Raw genomic sequence first — 20827 nt, 5'->3', positions numbered from 1 at the left:
CCTAGTACACAAACACCTATGGGAAAATTCTGATGCCTTGCTAGCAATCTTTTTATTTTATTTTTCTTTATAGGCTTACACAGTTTAATTTCTTTGCTGGGGACATCGACAGACCTCAGTGTTTTCCTGAATTGTCTGTCTTCGAATCTCCAAGCATTTGTCTTCCAGGTACAAAACCATAATTTTTTTGAAGGGAAGAAGTGGTTGTTGTTCATTCTTGCTACATGGTGGCACCGAGTGCCCATGACCTGGTGGCACCGAGTGCCCATGACCTGGTGGAACGCACAAGAGTTTTCTCTGGCCAGAAATGTGTCAAGGCTGGTGTGGGGATAAAGGGCAGAGAAGTGGTGTCTCACTCCTGCAGCAAGGCAGGAATCAGAGGCTGGCACATGCGGGAGGTGTGTGTGTGCAGGTGATTGCACGTATACAGGTGAGCGTGTGTGCTCAGGAGAGTGTGTGTGCAGGTGAGCATGTCTGTGCAGATGAGGTTGAGTGAGTGTACGTGCAGGTGAGTGCACACGTGCAGGTGAGCATGTGGTGAGCGTGTGTGTGCACCGAGAGAGTGTATAGGAAAAGGAGCGGTTTTGTCTGTGTGGGGAGAACAGTACTTGCCTGGGTGTTTTGCAGAAACATCCCAGCAAAGTGTCAGGCTTGATTTCAGAAAATCAAAACTGCATAGGTGTTGGGTGTGGGTGGATTTGGTCCTTCTGGTCAACATGCCACTTGGGAGTTACTTTAACAGGGTCCTTCAACTGGACTGTCAGCATCACCTGTGTCAGCAGTCACACTTCCAGGGCTGAGAATGCCATCGGAGGAAGCCACAGCACCTAGGCCCCTGTGGGACCAGTGCCTGGGTGGGGGGTGCCGGGGCTGTGCATTAACACAAGGCAGTGTGGGCCCCCCACCTTTGTGGCATTGTCGTCTGCAGGCTGAGGCCATTGGGAAAGGCCTTGATAAGGGGGTGGGATTTAAAATGGGACATGAAGCATGGATAGGATGAAAATCAGCTGAGGAAGGGACACAATATTCGTGAGAGAGAATGGTGTGGGCGCGGTGAGCAGACGGAAGAATGGATGACCCATTTTAGGGAAGAAGCACTAGACACGTCTGGAGCAGAGAGCAGAGACTTGGAGGCGTGGCACTAGGAATGGGACTTTGGGTGCTTCCTGCTTTAGGCCTCGGTCACATTTCATTCTCTCCCTTCCCCACTCTTTCTGGCTTTATCCCTATCCCTGTCCTCACAGTGGAGGAGAAAGGGCAGAAATAATAATTGGCTCTGCAAAGACTGCAGGGGGCGTTGAGGTCACAAACCTCATAGAGATGAACCAGAAAACTCCTCTGGAAGGAGCTGGAAAGCCTGGTCCAACCCTTGGCAAGTGTCTGTTTCCATTCTTTGCTTCTTGAATATAATCATTGCATATTGTGGACGGTGTTTCTTCCTCCTCGCTGGTCTTCAGCAAAGCTTCTTTGTAACAGTGGTAATGTGTCCGCAGTTGCATTGTTGCCAAGACATGTGCTTGTTGACTATGTCCTCACTGACCGAAGCTTTCAGTCCTCTCCCTCAGCCTCTAACTTCTCCAAGCTGAGCCCCGTGAGACCCTGAATACCAACCCTGCCACGCAGCAGCCGACAGGCACGTACTCCATTTTAGGCCATGTAACGCTCCATGTTTCCCAAGTCTCTATCATCATATCTTCAGCCTTCACACATGAGGCATGTTAGGAAAAGGGTGTTTTGTAACCGAGTGCCTTTGAAGGGCTTGTTTTTATAAAAACGGCTTGGCTGATTGGGAAAAAAAAACAAAAACAGGCCGTTGTCAACAAAATACTCAGACTGTTAAAATGTAAACCCTTGGGTTTGTCAGAGATGACGAATGGCTTCAGTTGTTGGCATCTGGCAGCATGCTGGCAGAGGAAACATTCAACTGTGTCATGTGTTTCGTTCCCTGGTTCTCTCCCCCTCCCCGCCCCGTTCTCGTACAGTTCGAGCCCAAGAGAAGTTCTAAACTGAGGACCCTGAAGTGCCACACTGGTGGGGAGCAGAGGAAGGCTCAATAATGTTTCTGGTTCATGTCTGAACATTTGTGCAGAGAGCGTCGATCACCCAGAGCTACTTGTCTGGATGCTTTTAGAAAGTATCCTCGTGTTGTTGAACACTGGGGTTCCTTCCAAGGGCCCCATTTCAGGTGATCAGAAACACCAGCCCAGGTGGTCAGAAGTTGTGGGGGGAGGACAATACTACTGAAGCGAGTTCCCATGCACCCAAAGCCCAGGGTAACTGTGGGGGTGGGGGGTGGCGAGGGGGCTTTTGGTGCAGGCAGAAGGGAAGAGAAGCAAAGATGAGAAAGGGCATTTCCTCATTTCTAGTCAGTCTCCACATCTCTTCTTCAGAGATTTGGACTGAGCCAGTGGGTGGTCCACACGCATATGATGAGACTTACGGAAGCTTCAGGGCCATCCATCCCAATATATGCATGTGAAATTCACATGACTCCATTGGTTCCTAAATCATTTAAAGGGTGGCCCAGGACCACTCTCAATCTACATGGGGGTTTCTTTGTCCACATATCGAGGCATCTCACTGGTACCCACTTTAGTGCCACTCAGGCTGTCAGATGACCTCGGCTCCACTGGACACGCAGGTGGGAACTTCTGGTCCTCAGATCATCTACGTGGCACAGTGACCAGCTTTGTACTTGCCAAAATCAGCACCATTACTGTTCATTTTTAAGGGATTCCGCGCCACGTTTCCATAATATCAGACTTGGCAAGGATAAAATGGCCACTGACCCTCTCAATAGCAACTGCCAAGTGGACTTCAGTAAGGCTGGCCCTGCAGTGCTTCTCTGTCACACTTCACAAGTGACCTCTTTTTCAAAATTATGTGTGATTTAAAAAAAAAAAAAAAAGTAGGCCAGTTCTCCGACTCCTTTCTCCTCCCTGCCAATTTCAAAGGGTTCTGCCCTAAAATCGTCTCCACGGGAGATGAAGCAAGACCAGAAATGGGCCAGGGGGCCACAGCTCCATTGTCATCTTATCATTTCTTCTTCTCATTTGGCCACTGGAAAATGTTTGTGCCTGACGAATATGTGCCTTTGAAAACATGCTTCTCTTCATTGTGTCATTAATCCCAGCATTGTTTCCCCCACAAAATGTAACAGCCAAGCAGAAGCAAAGAGGAGTTCATCAAATTGGCCGCCAGCTTTCAGCTAAGATGGAATTTCCTTCTCACTGCCGTGAGCAAAGCCATGACCCTCTGCCACAGAGACAGTTTTGGTAAGTCAGAGAATACCAAACATTCACATTCTCCCTTTAAAATGTTATGATAGCGTAAGAATTTTCCACTCATCTGCCACGAGTTAATGCCCAATTCCTTGTTGCTACTATGTAGAATCCAGTCATCTTCTTTTAACCTTCTTATGTAAAATACAACATAGACAAAAAACACACACAAAACCATAATCACTTTTTTTTAATGGCAACATAAAAGTTCATCAGGTAGTTGGACCACGCTTCACTTGCCCATTCCTCATGGTTGGATGTGTAGGAAGCCTCCCCTTGTCTTTGAATTGTGTGCTACGGGACATTTTGAGAAAAGCACCATGGGAGACCACTGAGAGGGAGAAAAAATAGGTTCTTTGGAGCACCCCATTGAACTTGCAGGAAAAACAATTGCTGTCGTCACCAATGTATGCACATGGTGGAAAGAGTGAAGTAGTATATTTTGCAAACTTTTGGGTCAAAGACATGGTCTTTCCCTGTTGGGGAAGGTCACATCTGTCACCTCTGTGGCACAGATGCAGCATAGCAGAGTTGTAGGAAGGGAAGGTCGCCAGCCCCATGGAAAGGATCATTCATCTCAACAGACATTTATTGACCCTACAAAGTCCCAGGCACCTTTCCATCCCGCAGTGGAAAGACCAAGCCTTTGAGCTTACATGTCCATCAGCATGAGGAGCCCTGCCCAGAGGGCTGCCAGATGCCCTCAGAGTGGCAGGCAGAACAAGGGAGAGAAGACAAGCCTCACTTTAGGTCCGTTTTGCAAACACTGGAGCTCTTTCGAAGGTTGCTGCTGTAAGCTGCTCTGTAGGGGACAATCTTTGGTAGTGAGGCCCTCCCCTTCAGGGAAGTCCAAAATAACTCTACTTTATGCTAATGCTCCCCCAGACCGAAGTGACAGCAGGTTCATGTGCAGTCCCAGGAAGACCTCGGCCCTGTAGTTGTTGCTTTTCCCTGTCTACTTTCTCTGGACCTCCCTATGAAGTCAAAGTATTCACACCAGTTTATCCTCTTCACATGGACCATGGTTTCCAAGATTGAAGAGGCCCAGAGCTGTTGGCCAGGCTCACTCTGGACCAGGTCATGCCATCCCACCAGGCCAATATCTTTCAGGTCCATCAAGGAATAATGAACGTTGTAAATGGCTTTGAAATGGACAAAAAGACTACCTGAAGTGGGTCAAATGCCTTCAAGTGGGCAAAAAGGTTCAGCACACCCTCTGAGTTATCTCCACCTTTCGTGGTCTTTGAGTTATTTTACAACCCTGTGCCTTGTATCAAACTGGTCATAATGCAAAGTGGTAATAATTCCTCCCCAGGAATGCAAGCTCCTAGTGTCAGGTGGATGCAATTGATGACCCATCTCATACCAGATGAGTTTTAAGTTCCCTTCTGTGGCTCAGGCTATTTAGCTCTCTGTGCTTTCTGTCCAAAAGCTGCCTTATTGGGGTTCTCTGGATATGGAATGCCACGTGAGGGATGGACTCTGCCCAAGACCCTTCAGGGTCATTTATAGAAGTGAAGCTCTAATATGCAGGAGTTGAAAGCCCCAGAACAGTTGTCAATTTCACAGTGATCTGTTTATTCGTCCAGCTGTCTATCTAATTATGCATTAATTTTATTTCAATGTAGGCTCCTGGCATCTGTTTCATTTGCTGCTTTTGGAATACGTGATTCATCTCCTGCAGTCATGCATAGACGAGGAAGAGGAGGAAGACAACGTGGGAAATCTCAAGGAGATGCTACCAGATGACCAGTCCCCTGTCCAGCCAGACCAGGCACCTTTCCACGGGCCAGAGCCTTCACCATCTCAGGAATATGGAAGCCCAAGTGTGGAGCCACCCCGGGTGATGCTGAAACACGAGAGCCAGAGCCGCTGTGCCGTGGGAATGAGCAGAGTGGTTCTCAGAGTCCTGGGGTTCCTAGTGGACACAGCCACAGGCAATAAGGTATAGAAACTGGGGCCCCAACTTCCACAAGTTTTTTTCAAGGGCAATAAGAACTACTGGGTGATTAGGAAACCCATAAAGACTACATTGTCCCAACAACAGTACAGGATTCTACAGGCATCTTTGCTTAGGTCATTTTGCCAGGAGTGATTATAATAGTTTGTCTGTTAATCACCAGTCAGCTTAGGTTTGGGGTGCGTTGATATGAGCCTGGCAGGATTCGAGGCACAGAATATGTGCATGGCCTTGGTCTTGCCTTCCCAGACTCTTCCTGGGTTAGGCTAACTAAGCAATAGATGACCACTAGCCATTACACTAAGTGGTATGCACTGAAAATGCCTCTGGCATGCAAAGAAGGGAAACATTGAATGGTATGAATAGTAAGGATTTTGAAGAAATAGAATTGGGTTACATCTTGAAAGATATAAAATTAAGAATTTCTATTTATCCAACACCTATTCTATTCTATACCCTTTATATACATTATCTCTGAAGCCATACAAGCCTACACAGTATCTATTCTGATCATTTTCATGCCTTTCGTGAGAAAACTGAGGCCCAGAGAAGCTGCGTGGCTTGCACAAAAATCACACAGCAAGTAAATAGTGGAACAGAGATTGGAGTCCTGGGCTGCCTGCTCTCAAGTCCATTCTTCTCCCACAACACGAGCTCAGAGGAAGGTGGTCCGTGCCCCAAGAAGAGTAGAACATGGGTTGGAGAGGTCAGAGGTGGGGCCTTGATGCTAGGAAGAGGAGCCAGACTGATGCAGGAAGCAACAGAAACACCATGACGGAGGCAGGGCGAGTAGCTGGTTTAAAAGAAAAAAATCTTGACACTTGTCTCGGTACTAATTTCTAAAAGTTCTATACCTGTGTCTGGTAGTTTACCACTTTATATGGTCCTTCTTTTGCAGGCCTGAGTTCCCCTTCTGAGTGGATGAGTTGTGCTTGGCAGGAGACTATTAAAAGCAGGGCGTGGCTCCCGACCTGAGTTACTGATGGTCATGGCCATGAGTTGAGTCACAGCCTGAAACCATTCATGCCCTACAACCCTCAAAATAACCAGAACCTTCCAGGGACCTCTCCTTCCTGAACAAACCCTCATTCCAAGTTCTCCAGGGTGCAGAAAACCTGGACAAACTGCTATTAAGCGTGTCATGCAGGGTGTCAGGCTGGGTCTCTGGTCCCGCTCCCCACATAAGAACGCAGGATATGGTGAGGCCAGAAAGGAACACCCACAGAGCCATAGATAGGGGTGTCATACCACTATATTCTCGCTGGCGGCTGGGTTGGAGACACAGGAAGCAGGAGCGACACTATCTGCAACCTGCCGTCCATTTCTCTCTGCCAACCAATCTCACTTGCTAACTGCAATCTGCTCTTGCTAGCTCAGCCACTGTCGCGTCCAACCGCAACACAGGCAGTGAGTGAACGAGAAGGGGCGGCGAAGGGTTAAGAAAGAAACAGAAATCAAGAAAGTTATGAAACAAGGGGCCAAGGGTCTCCCAACCTCAAAGGACTAAGAGCCCCGAATCGGGCCACCTTGTGGCTTTTATTGATATACACACAAGGAAGTAGCATTGTTTTCTCCACGGTCTATAAGTCTCATACATCATATCAGAAAACTGATTCAAACCAATCACCCTTGCCTGCAAACAGCCAGAATCGAAAGTCCCATGATGTCTTAACAATTGTGGTATGTGCCTCCTCAGGGACAAAACCTTTATGCTGAAACTTATTGATAAGAATGGAAGGAGAACTGATGTTATCACGTCCTTGACTCACTTCCCAAGCAGGTTGTGGGAAGGAATATAGTCACATAGGCAGAAGCTCTCCTTAGCCAGGGGAAGGTGGGGGCTATGCCCACCTCTATCGACCCCGTGAATTCTCCTGGTGGTCCCCACACGGTTCCTCCTGGCTTGGGTTGTTCCTCCCGTGAGGAATCTTACCCGTCATTGACTAACCAGCCATCCTTTGGGGCCAAACAGAGAGACATAAGGTGCAAGCACGAAGGTGAAGCGAAATCCCTGGAAGGATCCGTCTCACAGACTCTCCTTTCTTTAGGGGTAGGTACGAGGGGACAGACGGTTAGGCTGCTGCATGACAATAAGCCACCATCTTCTTGCTAGCCCCCACTTTCTGCTAGAGTAGCCACGGCAGTTATATTAGTGGCCAATGGCTCACTGGTTACAGCTGACGGCCAACTAGCCACAGCTGATGGCCATCCAATCACAGTTGATGGCCATTTACTACCCGAGCCAGCACCTTTCCACGTGAGGCCAAGAGCCTGGAAACTGCACTCCTGGCTCTGTCCCTACAGAGCGCTACTCCAAAAAGACACTATGCTGGACAAAAATAACCTGGACAGGAGCAAAAGAAATGCATCTCCCAGGTTTACAAATGCTCTGTCTGTGTTTGGTCTTACCTTGCAATAGTAGATTTCATATATTTAGCTGCCTTCAATGACCGTGTTGTAGATTCAGATGTGTGTTTGTAAAGAAGAAACTCACCTCCTCTGTGAGTGTGTATGTGAAGCAGACGTGACTGATGAGGCCTAAAATAGGGAAATACTGACCCCAAATCAGGGGCCCAATGGCTGGTGGGGGGCTGGGCCTCCTTAGAAGAGGAACAGCTTGGGGCAGTTAAGGCACCACTCTAGCTGGTGCTTCTGGGCTGTTGGCTGAGAGAAGACTCAGTTAGATCTGCAGACAGAACCAGGTGGCCCCGGGCTATGTCCAGGAGACTGTCTCTCCCTTCCGCTCCCCCCCCCCCACCCTCTGGAGAATATACCACATCCTGGCAACAGGGCCCTGCAAAGGTTAGCCAGTGGGAAGCTCAGCTGAGTGCCCTCTGGAACATTCTGCGCAGCTCTAGCAAGATAAGCATTTGTGCTGGACATTCAGCTCCAAGTGTGCAGATCTCTCTGCTCACTGGCTGGGGTAAGAGTAGGATGGTAAACAATTTGACATGACTCTTGGTTACCAAGGTAACTGGGAGTAATCTTTTCCCTCATCGGGCCACCACTGGAAGTGGGTGGCTAACAGACACTGACAAGCTTCCAGTGCTGGGCATTTACATGCATCATTTCAGCAACCCAACAAGATGGTGTTATCATTGCCCCATTTCTCAGAAAGCATAACTGAGGCTCATGAGGGGTTGAATAATATCCCCAAGGTCACCTTGCTAATAATTGGCAGAGCAGGGATTCAAACTTCCATAGATCTCCTTGTGAGACTTTCCTTTCTAGTCCCCTCTCTCTCCTCAAAGGTACTACCATGTGCTTTAATTCCAAAAGCAGTGAGTTGGGAGTAGATGAAAAATATTATCAAGTCTGATGGTTTGGGTAAATAAGTGGGCAGTTTTGGTACATAACTTTCTGGGTTCAAATTCTACATCTTACACTTATTAGCTGAGAACCTTGGGCAAGTTGCTTAATTTATCTAGTCCTCAGTCTCCTTATCTACATAACAGGAATAATAATATCTAATTCCACAGGGCCATTATTAAATAAGTTAATCATTATTCTTAGGAAATAAAATTCTTAGAACATTAACGAATACCCAAAACCACTAGTCGCCATTATTATTTCTCAAAAAAAATATCCTAATCTGAGCACCATTCTATAACACTGTTTACCCAATGTTCTAGCAACTCTGGAGTTCATTGTAATGGGTTTGAGCTACAGTCGTGCACCAAACAATGACATTTTGGTCAATGACGGACCGCATGCATCTATGATGGTGGTCCCATAAGATTATAACGGAGTTGAAAAATTCCTATTGCTTAATGATGCCGTAGCCCTTGTAACATCATAGCGCAAAGCATTGCTCACGTGTTTGTAGTGACGCTGGTGTGAACAAACCTACTGCCAGTCGTGTGGAAGTCTAGCATATACACTATGTACAGTACATAATGCTTGATGACAATAAATGACTGTTACTAGTTTATGTATTACCATACTATGCTTTTACTATGTACAGTACATAATGCTTGATGACAATAAATGACTGTTACTAGTTTATGTATTACCATACTATGCTTTTTATCATTATTTTAGAGTATATTCTTTCTACTTACAACAAAGTTTTCTGTAAAACAGAATGCCGTGTTACGCCAGCAGCAGCCTCATACAGCTCCTGTTTACCCATCTCTTGATTGCATCGCTTTCTCTTGTGCTGGAGTGAATCCTGTGCTGTTTTGTTCAGGAACATGCTGTACAGGCTCGTAGCCCAGGAGCAGCAGGCTAGACCACGCAGCCTCGGTGTGCAGTGGGCTAGACCATCATTCCTCAGAACGCATCCCTGTAGTTAAGCGACGTATGACTGTATATTTAATTGGTGGAAACAATAGAGATGATATTAAATACTTAATTGAACTACAGAATAAAGCAATACAAGCAGACAAATGTCAGATAATCCAAAGTAATATGCCTTAGAGATTAATTAAACCTTCTGTTGGTGAATGCCTGCTGAATTCACTATAATGATTTAAACAATCTAACACCAAAAAGTTACGCTCCTCTAATTTTCCTTGCATTCATTATTCAGCATTGCACTCATCAACAGAAGAGCACGCCCTGTGCCGCATGTGCACTCCTCTGCCTCGAATGAGCCCCCCACCCCCATTCAGCTGCACATCTGTGTGAGCCTCATTCTCTGATAATTTAGCACAGCCTTGCTCCTACGGTAAGAACTGAAGTAAGCATTCTGATGGCTATACCCATCTGTCACTCTCCTACAGTCTAGCAGTGTTCAAATAAAGTGAGATGCCAAGGCATGTTTAAGACAAAAGCAAAACACTATACTGATATTAAATAAAGAACACTTTTTTAAAAAAACATGCTGCACAGTTTTCACATTCTGTCATGTACTCAAGGATTAAAGCATAGCAAAACTATTTAAAAAAACCATAAGTGACTCGTCGACTATAGTGTAAAGGTGAAGACAATTGTTTTTTGAGAGAGAAGAAAAACATCTTTTCATTGGGTGGTCATGTTTATTATGGAATTTAGAGAGAGAGGGTGAGAAATGTAGTTCCATTAGCTTGCTTTTGAGGTTCTCTTGTGCATATCTTTGTCCAAATATATTAGCTTATTGGGGGTTTATTGATGGAATCAGACCAAGAAAATATGTCTCTATTGGTTTTTGAAAGTAATCATGTACAAGGATTTGCCGATCTTCCGAGTACCCTTGTAGCGAAGGGAAGGGTAATAGCATATTACCCTGGTCTCTCTGGTGAGAATACTTGCGCAGACAAGTCAGATGACTTGCTTGAGAGCTGGCACTTCAACTAACCCCAGCATCTGTGAGTCCCTCAAATCTATTACTACCCAACCAAGTGTCAAGTTAATCAATGACTGTTTTCACGGATTTTCCCTCCTTATCTACTGGTGTATTTGATGGATGATGGAGGGAGAATCTGTTTGAGAACTTGAGCCAATTGCATCAGCTCAGAACTGACGAGAATGCAGGATTGGTATCCATCTGGAAGGCAGCCAAAATGATAAGCACTACAGCCCACAGAGACCCCTGGATATTGCACGGGCTCCCTCTTGATTTTCCCAGCTGAGCCGGGCTCTCCCATGTCTTTAATGGGAGAGTGTTGTTTTCCAGTCAGTGCCTCACAAACAACTATAGACTTCCCACTCCTTTTGCTAAAGAAAACCCACCTGCTCCCACTCCCCGTGGCCTCTTTCTCTTGCACCCTCCCGGACGGAGATCCTTTCCATGAAGTCCTCACCAGACCCTGAGCATTCCTCTGAGAAATTAGGAAGAAATGCATGAGCTTCCCGTTGACGTCCCAAGGTGGGGGCAAGGGCATGGTAGAAGAATTCAAGTGGTGGGTCCTACAGCAGCAGAGAGTGTAACTTTTTCCTTTTATCTTTTGCTTTTCAACATTTCCCCATTGCAGCTCATCCAGGTATTGTTGGAAGACAAGGCCACAGAAAGCACCGTCAAACTCAGCCTTCCTGTGGGACAAGAAACGCTTGTCACCCTAGAAGATGGACAAACATTTGTGATTCATGTCTCAGATATACCCCAAAGCTCTGGAAATATTTATTTCAGAGAAAGCAATGCTAATAAGTAAGATTATTTATTTGAATAGGACATGAGAAAGCATAGATTCTCATTCTTAAAAAATACATTAAATGCTAAAACTTTTGTATTGATAAGAAAGAAGAATTTTTTAAAAAGAAGATTTTATGTACATAATAGAGGTAGCATTGTCTGTTCTATGTTTATGTGTATTACAAAGAATTGGCATTAATGAAATGTATAAACTGATTTGGAGCATAATTTTTGCCTCTGTTGCTTTTCTTTGGGGATTTCCAAGGACTTCTATTTGGGGACTTAACAGAAGAGAAATTTGAGAAATTTTGGGGGGAATAAAGAAATGGATACGTCTCCAAAGAAAGATAAAGTTAGAAGCATGCAAACTGATGCAAGCAGTAAAAGGCCAATGGCAATATATTTTTTTCTTCCTTTAGTAGTGCCCCAATCAAAATAAAATTTGTAGAAAAATGCCCCCAGGCAGTGAAGTACAGAAAAGAAAAAAAAATGATAGCACTGTGACTTACTCACTGGCCCACTAACCCATCCCAACTTTCTTTGCTTTGCCTTTACAGCTTCCTTAAAGGGAGGCACAACTCTGAACCCAACAGTGTCTGAACAAATGAGGATGGCCTGCTTTGAATCACTTTTTACTCCTCTCTTTGCAGCAAAATCCTACAAAACTGTTGAAACTAAGATCATTGTTAAACCAGATCCATTTATATGTAACTGGTTATAACATTTAAAAGGAATTTTAACAATTCATGCTAACACGATTTTTGGTACAAGTAGAAATAACAGAGGATATTTTATTGATCTCATATTTTACGTAAGAAATGAATTAGATTTCCCTAAATGCTTGGAAATGTTAAAGAAACATAAGAATGACATATCAGTAGAGTCATTAAGAATTACAGGTCTTTATGGTTTAAAAAAGTAATCATATTTCAGAGCCCTTTACCACTGCATGTAATACATTAGCTCATTTCTTAGGCTACCTGGGAGCAGTTATTTATTAAAGCACAACACAAGAGGTATTCCTTTGCTCAGTGACATTGCATATTTATCTGCTTACATGTAAGGAGACAGGTGGTGGACTGACTGCAGGAACAAAGGCAGCGACAAGATTTATCATTCTGGGAAGAGTGACTTTTGTTTGCATATTGGGGGTAAACTGATTAGCAGAGACCTAGCTAGCAGAGGGCAATCTGTCCTTGAAAAGGCCAACCAGGTTTATGAAAGAAACCGTAATTGTTTATCTACGGGATCAGAAGTTAGGATAGGAAATGAGGATGGGTCGAGTAACAGACAGAGGTAGAAGGGGCTCCTGGGACCCTGATAGTGTTCCAATTCTTGGTCTGCGGGGTGGCCAGACAGTGTATTCCCTTGTGAAAACGTGTCACAAAGCTGACACTATGACTTGACTACTTCTCTGCATGTTGTGTGTGAACATGTATTTTTAAAACTAGAGGGCATTGCATGCATTATGGGGGTTGTATTGGAGGTTCCTGGTGGAAGAAGGGACAAGGAGATGTCATGCAGGGTCTCAGCTCCCGCTCCCCACACAAGAAAGCAGGATATGATGAGGCCAAAAAGGAACACCCACAGAACCATAGGTAGGGGAGTCACACCACTATATTCTCGCTGGCGGCTGGGTTGGAGACACAGGGAGTAGGAGCCACACAATTCGCAATCCGCCATCCACGCTTGCTAACCCCACTTGCTAGCCCCAATCCGCAGTCCGCTTCTCTGCCAACCAACCAACCCCCTTGCCAGCCCAGCCACAGCAGTTATATTAGTGACTAATGGCTAACCGGTAACAGCTGATGGCCACCCAGCCACAGCGGATGGCCATCTGATCACAGCTGATGGCCATCTAATAACTGAGCTAGCACCTTTCCACATGAGGCCAAGAGCCTGGAAACTGCTCTCCAGGACTCTGTCCCCACACAGAGAAAGTGAGTGGGTTTGAAAAGATGCCAGGGCCAAGGAGCATTGGGGTGAGATCGGAATTGTACCTGCCCCCTGCGTCCTTGTTTTTCCCTCAGCCTCCTTGCTGAGGGGCCGGTGCAGGAGGCTGAGCAACCACAGGCTTCAAGTCCTAACAGTTTTCAGCAAGGAGAAGCGAGAAGCTTCTATCTTTAATAAAGTTTGACATTTTTATTAATACACTGGGCTGGACACTTTAATTACTAGCAGAGATGGTTCCCATGATTGAAAACTGGTGGTCTTCTCTCACTTGACAGCGAGCACCAATATGAACAGGAACTCTCCCTCTAACCCCGCCTCCAAACTTGGATTTTTGTCCAAGAGCCAGAAATAATCCACAGGCAGTTTTCTGCTTGCAGCATCTATCAGTTCACCGTTGCGGCATTACAAACTAACCCTTAATGACCTAAAACAGCCACCATTGATTTATTATTCCTCCCCAGGTCACAGGTTGCTTGGACGGTCCTGCTGATTGGGACTGGATTTGGCGAACCCCATCTGGGTTCACTCAGCCATCTGCAGTCCCTGACAGGTTCGTTGGGGACTGGCTGGTCTAGGATGGCCTCTGCTGGGATGGCCTGGCTCTTGGCTGGGTGGCCCCTACATGCCTCCAGCAGGCTAGCCTGTAGTGTTCTTATGGCAGAGGTGGGGACCAAGAGAGCGGAAGTGGAAACACACAAGCACATTTTCATGCCTCCACTTGTGACAGTATATTCCTGTGCCATTGGCCAAAGCAAAGTAGGTAGAAAAGATGTGGACACGTTAAGTGGTGTGGATACCCAGAGGTATCACACAATCAGAGTCATCGATTTCAATCTACCTTATCAAGTTCAACTCAATATAATGTCTAAATCATTATTCCAAATGTTCTGTTAGGGAGACAGTCTTCCAGAGGACGTGACCTGCTCAAGGTCAGTCACCCAGGCAACATCAACACAGATTCCACAACCATCCCCCCCCACCCCCGGCATCATCCCCTGTGACATTGTTACAGCACTGGCCATCCATGCAACCGAACTTGACATGAGACATAAACATTTGATCCTCAATTATGCATCAAGGCAATAGTATTTTCTGAAACAGTAATCTGAAATAGAAGTAATAATGAGATCTTGTTCCAACAGAAACTCCCCAGGACACATCACTGTTTTCAATGGAGCTCTTACAGAAAGAGAAGCACACCAAACTTTTCTTTATGGTAATAATAGCTATATCCACCCACATAGATCTTGGAACATAAATTTTCACTCACGATGATGTTAATGGAAGCCAACTAACATTCTGGCAGTAGACAGATTTTCCGAAAACAGATATTTGGTCGAAAGGGTACAGCAATATGTTCCAAAAATTAAGTATTTGTCATGTATTTATTCTTTTACTCAGTAGTCTTTAAGCATTGGGGATCATCAGTGAACAAAACAGGCAAATCCGCGCTCTTAGCTCACATTCCTGATGGAAGACCAACACTGCATTAATCAACAAATAAAAGCCTAAGATTTTAGGTGGTGGTTACTATTATAAGTGAGGAAGATAGAGAGCAATGGCAATGCAAGGTTTTCAAGCAATGTCTCTCTCACAAGGCATAATTTGAAAAGAGATCAGAAGAAAGTGTGGGGAGCGGGGAGGGGGGGAAGGGCAGGTGCGAGAGCCTTCCAGAAGGGTGGGAGTATGAATCCCAGAAGTGGAGGAGCCTGACCAGGAAGCCCCCTGCCCCCTTAATGTTAATGGCCATGAATTTTAAACAATTGAGAATTTCAAAATCACTGGTATCCAGGAATATACCAGGCTCATTGATTTGAACCAATTCATCAGGTGAAAACAACTAACATATTGGAAAAAATATAAAACATCTTCTTAAAAGCATCAAAAAGCTGACATGGTAGAAAAAGAATCTCCAGGTAAAAATCAAAGAGAAAGTGGGATAGAGGGAGATGAGCTAAACACCAAGCCTACTTTTTCTGGTCCACGCGACTTTGAGCTTCACATGTGATGACTTCTTAGGGTAAAGAGGGAAGTAGTCAAATACCGGACTCACCCAGGGTGGGGAGTCTAACAGCAGATCTCATAAATGGGAACACCCGAAGGGCTTCTCATTCCAGGTAAGGGTGAATCAGAAATAATGTGCTCAGGAGATGCCAGAGGAAGTCACAGACTATAGCAGGGTGCAGGAAAAGCTGTCACTCTCCCTTTTCCTTTTCTCCCAGTCCCTAGCAACCACTCCTTTTATTGACAAATGATATTCTATTGTATGACTAGACTACATTTTATTTGTGTATTTATCATTTGATTGACGTTTAGGTTGTTGTCACTTAACGGAAAACATGAATAATGTAATTTCTACTGGAGTAACAATTGTTGGTTCATATGCTAACTGGTTAACCTTTTTAAGAATTGCCAAACTGTTTTCCAAAGTGGCTGCACCATTTTATACTCCCATCAGAAATGTGTGAAGGTTCCACATTTTCACCAATATTGATCACCTGCCTTTTTGTTTATAAGCATGTTAGTAGGTGTTAAGTGGTATGTGTTGTGGTTTTGATTTGCATTTCCCTAATGACTAATGATGTTGAGCATCTTTTCATGCGCTTACTGGCCATTGGCATATCTTCTCTGAAGAAATGTCTATTCAGATTCTTTGCACAATTATTAATTGGGTTATTTATTTTCTTGTTATTGAGTTGTAAATATTCTTTGGATATGCCAGATACAAGTCCCACGTCAGGCACATGATTTGCAAATATTATAACAGGAAATATTTTGATATGTCTCTGCAACAGAATTTTTTACCTAACCAATACTCCTTTATCACACGTAAGTAAAGTATCAACATTCTTAGCCCATATTCAGGTTTCTCTACTTACCTCATAATGGCTTCTTTTTTTTGGGGGGGGGAAGGAATTTTTTTTAAAAACATTTTTTTATTAGTTTTAGGTGCACAAAGCAATGTAATAGTTAGACATTTATCATTTATATCCCTCACACAGTGACAACCCCCTATCAATAATGTCTTATAACAGTTGGTCTATACATTGCATTTTGTCTTATGTCTACTAAGTATTTTCATATCTACAACCATATACCCCTAATTTTTAACGCCATTTATTTGTTGAAGAAACTGGATTCGTTGTGCTATGGAATGTTTCATTTTAAGTCATATAACTTTCCTATTGTATTCTGTATTTCTATAAACTAGAAGTGAAATCTAGACATTGGTAGATTTTTTTTATTTTTATTTTTTGGTATAACGCTTTATAGGTAGTATATCTAAACTCCCTGTAATGGGCTGAATGTTGGTATTCTCCCAAAGCTCATGTTGAAGCCCTAGGCCCCAGTGTGATGGTTTTTGGAGGTTCTTAAGACCAAGTTGTTGCGTTTACCAACAGTTTGTTTCTTGTTATTGCTGAGTAGTGTCCCATGGTATGGATGTACCATGGTTTGTTTAACCAGTCACATATTGGGAGACATTTGGGCTGTTTCCAAGTTTGGGGTTATTACAAATAAATCTGCTGTGAACAGTGGTGTATATGTCTTTGTGGGGGGACCTGTGTTTTTATTTCTCTGGGATAAGTGCCCAGGAGAGCAAATGCTTGGGAGTATGGTAAATGCATGTTTCGTTTTTTTAAGAAACTGCTATCATTTTTCTTGCTGATGCTTACATTATTCCATTGTTTGCTAGTGGAAGACTTTTAAAGTTGCTGCCTGTGTTCTGTTGACATGACCCATTAGTCTTTTCTAGCTTCATTTTTTTTCTTACTTGAGAGGACATCCCAGGCTCCTCTTGTACATTTCCAGCCTTAAAATTGAGCTGTGTTCCCTTTGACTCTTCTTCTCATTGTCCTTGACAACGTGAGTGGGAAGTACTGGGTAAGCAGCAGATCTGCAATCCAATGCCCCCCACTCCTAGTCAAATCTTCTTGTAGTATTTGCTGATAATATTTGCTAACAGGAGAGTCCTTTTTATAGGAGCGCATCTTGATGGCTCAGGATTGCTTACAATGAACAAATCAGAAATCTGTAGAAAATGTTACTAAGCCAAGTATCTGAGTTCCTATTCAAAATAGTCCCTTCGGTGTAAGTGACATGACCTCATGCATCATTTAGGGACCTCATGTGCTACTCGTCCATTGCTAGTAGGGTTATAGAATGATAAAAATGATTCTGGAAAAAAACAGTTTGACAGTGTTTCAGTCTGCTTGGGCTGCCATAACAAAATACCATACACGGAGTTGCTTAAACAGCAGACATTTATTTCTGACAGTTTGGCAGCTGGAATGCCAAGATCAAGGTGCTAGGCCATTCAGCTCCTAGTGAAGGCCCTCTTCCTGGGTTGCAAATGTCTGCCTTCTTGCTATGTCCTTACACGGCCTTTCCCTGGCCCATACATGCAATAGGGCAGGGCTGAGAGGGAGAGTCTCCTTTTTATATAAGGTTATGAATCCCATCGTGAGGGCCCCACCCTCATGACCTAATCTAACCCTAATTGCCTCCCTAAGGCCCTATCTCCAAATACCATCGCATTGGGGGTTAGAGCTTCAACATATAAATTTTTGGGACACAAGCATTTAGTCCATAACAGATAATTTCATATAAACTTAAACATATACCTACATTATCACCCAGCAATTCCACTCCTAGGTATTTACCCAAAACAAAGAAAGCATATATTCTTAAAAAGACTTGTATAGGATATTTATAGTAGCTTTATTTATAATAGATAAACTGGAAAAAACAATAATACCTATCAATAGGGTAATGGGTAAACCAATTTCAGTATATTACTCATTGTATTCATCTACTTGGACTGCTATAACAAAACACCATAGACTGGGTGGCTTGCACAACAGAAATTTATTTTCTCACAATTCTGGAGGCCAGGAAGTCCAAGATCAAGGTTCCAGCCAATTTGGTTTCTAGTGAGAACTCTCTGGCTTGCAGATGGCCCACCTTCTCACTATGTCATCACATGGCTTTTCCTCAGTGTGAGTGCATAGGGAAAGGGAGAACTCTCTGGTGTCTCTTCTTATAAGGGCACAATCCTATCAGATCAGGGACCTACCCTATGTCCGCATCCAAACTTAATTATTTCATTAGAGGCCCAATCCCCAAATACAATCACACTGAGGGTTAGGGCTTCAACATATGAATTTTGGAGGAACACAAACATTCATCCCATAACAATAAATTATCTAAAATATAGCACAATGACAAAAGATATAAAAGACACGATAGAGACATTAACCAAAGAGAAGGCCTGAAATATGTTTCCAAGAATGAGTAGGAGGCCATGTTTATGGAGATAATTGTTGAGAATTTTCCAGAACTGATGAAAGACACCCAACAAATTCCAAGAAAAATAAAAGAAAGGAAAGAAGGAAAGAAAGAAGTAAAGAACTCACACCTAGACACATACCGAAGACATAGAGAAGAGTTTAAAAGGCATAAGAAAAATAAAGAGAGGTTATCTTCAAAGAAGTGACAGTAAAACTAAATTCGGACTTGTCAATATCAACAATATCAAAGTGGAATGGTAGCTTTAATGTGTTGAAAATATACCTGCTAGCTTGGAATTCGATACTCAGCAGAAATATTTTCTATGAATGAAATAGAAATACATTTCAGACCAACAAAAGAGTTTGCCACTAGTAGACTTCACTAAAAGCAGTTCTAAAGAATGTACTTCAGTCTGAAAAGCATGATCCTGAATGGAAAGTCTGAGATGTAAAAAAGGATGACGAGTAAGGAAATTGGAAAGCACGTAGCTAAATCTAAATAATCATGGATTGGATAAAATAAACAATATTTGTTCGATTAAGAAAACTACAGCATCAGACAAAACAACAATAATGTGTATGGCAGGATAGTCTTCAACAAAAAGTGATGGATCAATTTGATACCTGCATAGACAAAATAAACCTAGACCACATACAAAAATTATCTTTAAAGGATTATAGACCTAAATTTAAGAGGTGAAACTATTAAACTTCTAGAATAAAATATCAGAAACATTTTTCAGGAGCTTAAGGCCGGGCAAAGATTTCTTAGAAAGGATACAGAAAGCACAAACCATAGAAGAAAAAACTTGATAAATTAGATGTCGTCAAAATTTTAAATGTTTGCTATTCAGAAGACATTGTTAAGAAAATGAAAATGTAAGCCATGGACTGGGAGAAAATATTTGCAAAATGTATACATGATAAAGGACTGGTATGGAGAATAAATAAAATAACTCTCACAGCTCAATAAAAAGAAGACATACAACCAGATTTTTAAATGACCAAATATTTAAACAGATACTTTTCTAAATAAGATAAACAAAGAGTAAATACATGAAAAGCTGCTAAAAAATTGACAGACACGGGGGAAATGTAAATAATCGTGGCAGCATCACAAACAACACAACAAGAATAATTCTCACAAATGGAATTTTGACTGAAAGTAGAAAGACACCAAAAATACATAAATGATTCCATTTATACAAAGTTCAAAATAGATAAGACTAATCTATAATATTTAGGGATGCATACACAGCAAATAAATCTCTAAAGAAAAACAAAGAAACATGGACCACAAATGTCAAGATAGTAATTACCTCTAGGAGAGAAGGAAGGGGATGGGAGAGGGGGAGGCAGATTGATGAATGGAGAGAGGAATGCATACCTACAAAAATGGCTTTGAATGGAAGGGGACAGGAGGTGATGAATGGAGTGGAGGATGGGATAGACAGTGGATCCTCTGGTTCCGCAGAATGTAACATTTGCCACAATGTTTATCTTTAAAAATTTTAGTGTTAGTTCAAGTTATTTTCATCTATGACAAATTTGAAGCCAGATTATTAGCCTCTAGGTAGAAAATCTAGAGCAGAAAATGTCTCTTTTGGGCCAGATTATAGATATCATACGCAGAGGTGAAGGAGCATAAATAGTGTAGAATTATTTTGATATCTACACATTTTTACTATTGAAAACAGCCCAAATTTTCATCAATAAGAGAATGCTTTTAACTTGTGGCACATTCATACAATTTTCTGGCTATTCCATCCGGGCGACATTCTCTTTGGGTGCTGGCCTTGATTTTAGCTTATATGTAAACAACTTGATTCTGCTTTTAGAAGTGACGGCAATGCCCTCCTGTCATAGCTAAGTGTAAGATGGCCATTGTCCTTAACAGAGAAAGAGAATGGACTTTGGTATCAGACGGACTTGGCGCTAATCTTACCTTCACCAGTTACTCAGTTTCCTCCTCTATAAAGTAATGATAATAATCCCTACTTTGATCTATTATCAAAGTACAATGCTTGCTCCATGCCACGCACTGTTCCAAGCCTCTCCAAACATTAACTCATTTGATCCTCCCACCCATCACCCCTGAGTTAGACACTATTTTCTAATGACGGAATTGGGGCACAGAGAAGTTAAGTGACTCGGCAGGCCCACACAGCTGGGGAGTGGAGGAGTATACTGAGCCGGGATTTGAACGCCCAGTGTCTGGCTGCAAAGCCTGTGCCATCCAGCGGGTATCGAGCCCATCCCCAGGCCTGGCACCCGATGGGGACTCTGCACACGG

At 43.3% G+C, this 20827-nt stretch overlaps 1 protein-coding gene across 1 annotated transcript in view; it reads left to right on the top strand.

Moving 5' to 3' along the window:
• The window catches only part of RFX8 (regulatory factor X8), a 52804-nt gene extending 41492 nt beyond the window's left edge, over positions 1–11312 (top strand). The window contains exons 11-14 of the mRNA XM_074333918.1: positions 74–168; positions 3161–3275; positions 4910–5226; positions 11136–11312. Of these exons, the coding sequence (XP_074190019.1) occupies positions 74–168; positions 3161–3275; positions 4910–5226; positions 11136–11312 (704 nt within the window). The remainder of the gene's footprint in view (positions 1–73; positions 169–3160; positions 3276–4909; positions 5227–11135) is intronic.
• The last annotated feature ends 9515 nt before the right edge of the window (positions 11313–20827 follow it).

Source organism: Rhinolophus sinicus, linkage group LG05 (genome assembly GCF_036562045.2).
Source record: "Rhinolophus sinicus isolate RSC01 linkage group LG05, ASM3656204v1, whole genome shotgun sequence".
In the NCBI taxonomy this organism is placed as follows: domain Eukaryota; kingdom Metazoa; phylum Chordata; class Mammalia; order Chiroptera; family Rhinolophidae; genus Rhinolophus; species Rhinolophus sinicus.
Note: the sequence above shows the minus strand (reverse complement) of the source record. Positions and strands in the feature narration are given on the sequence as shown.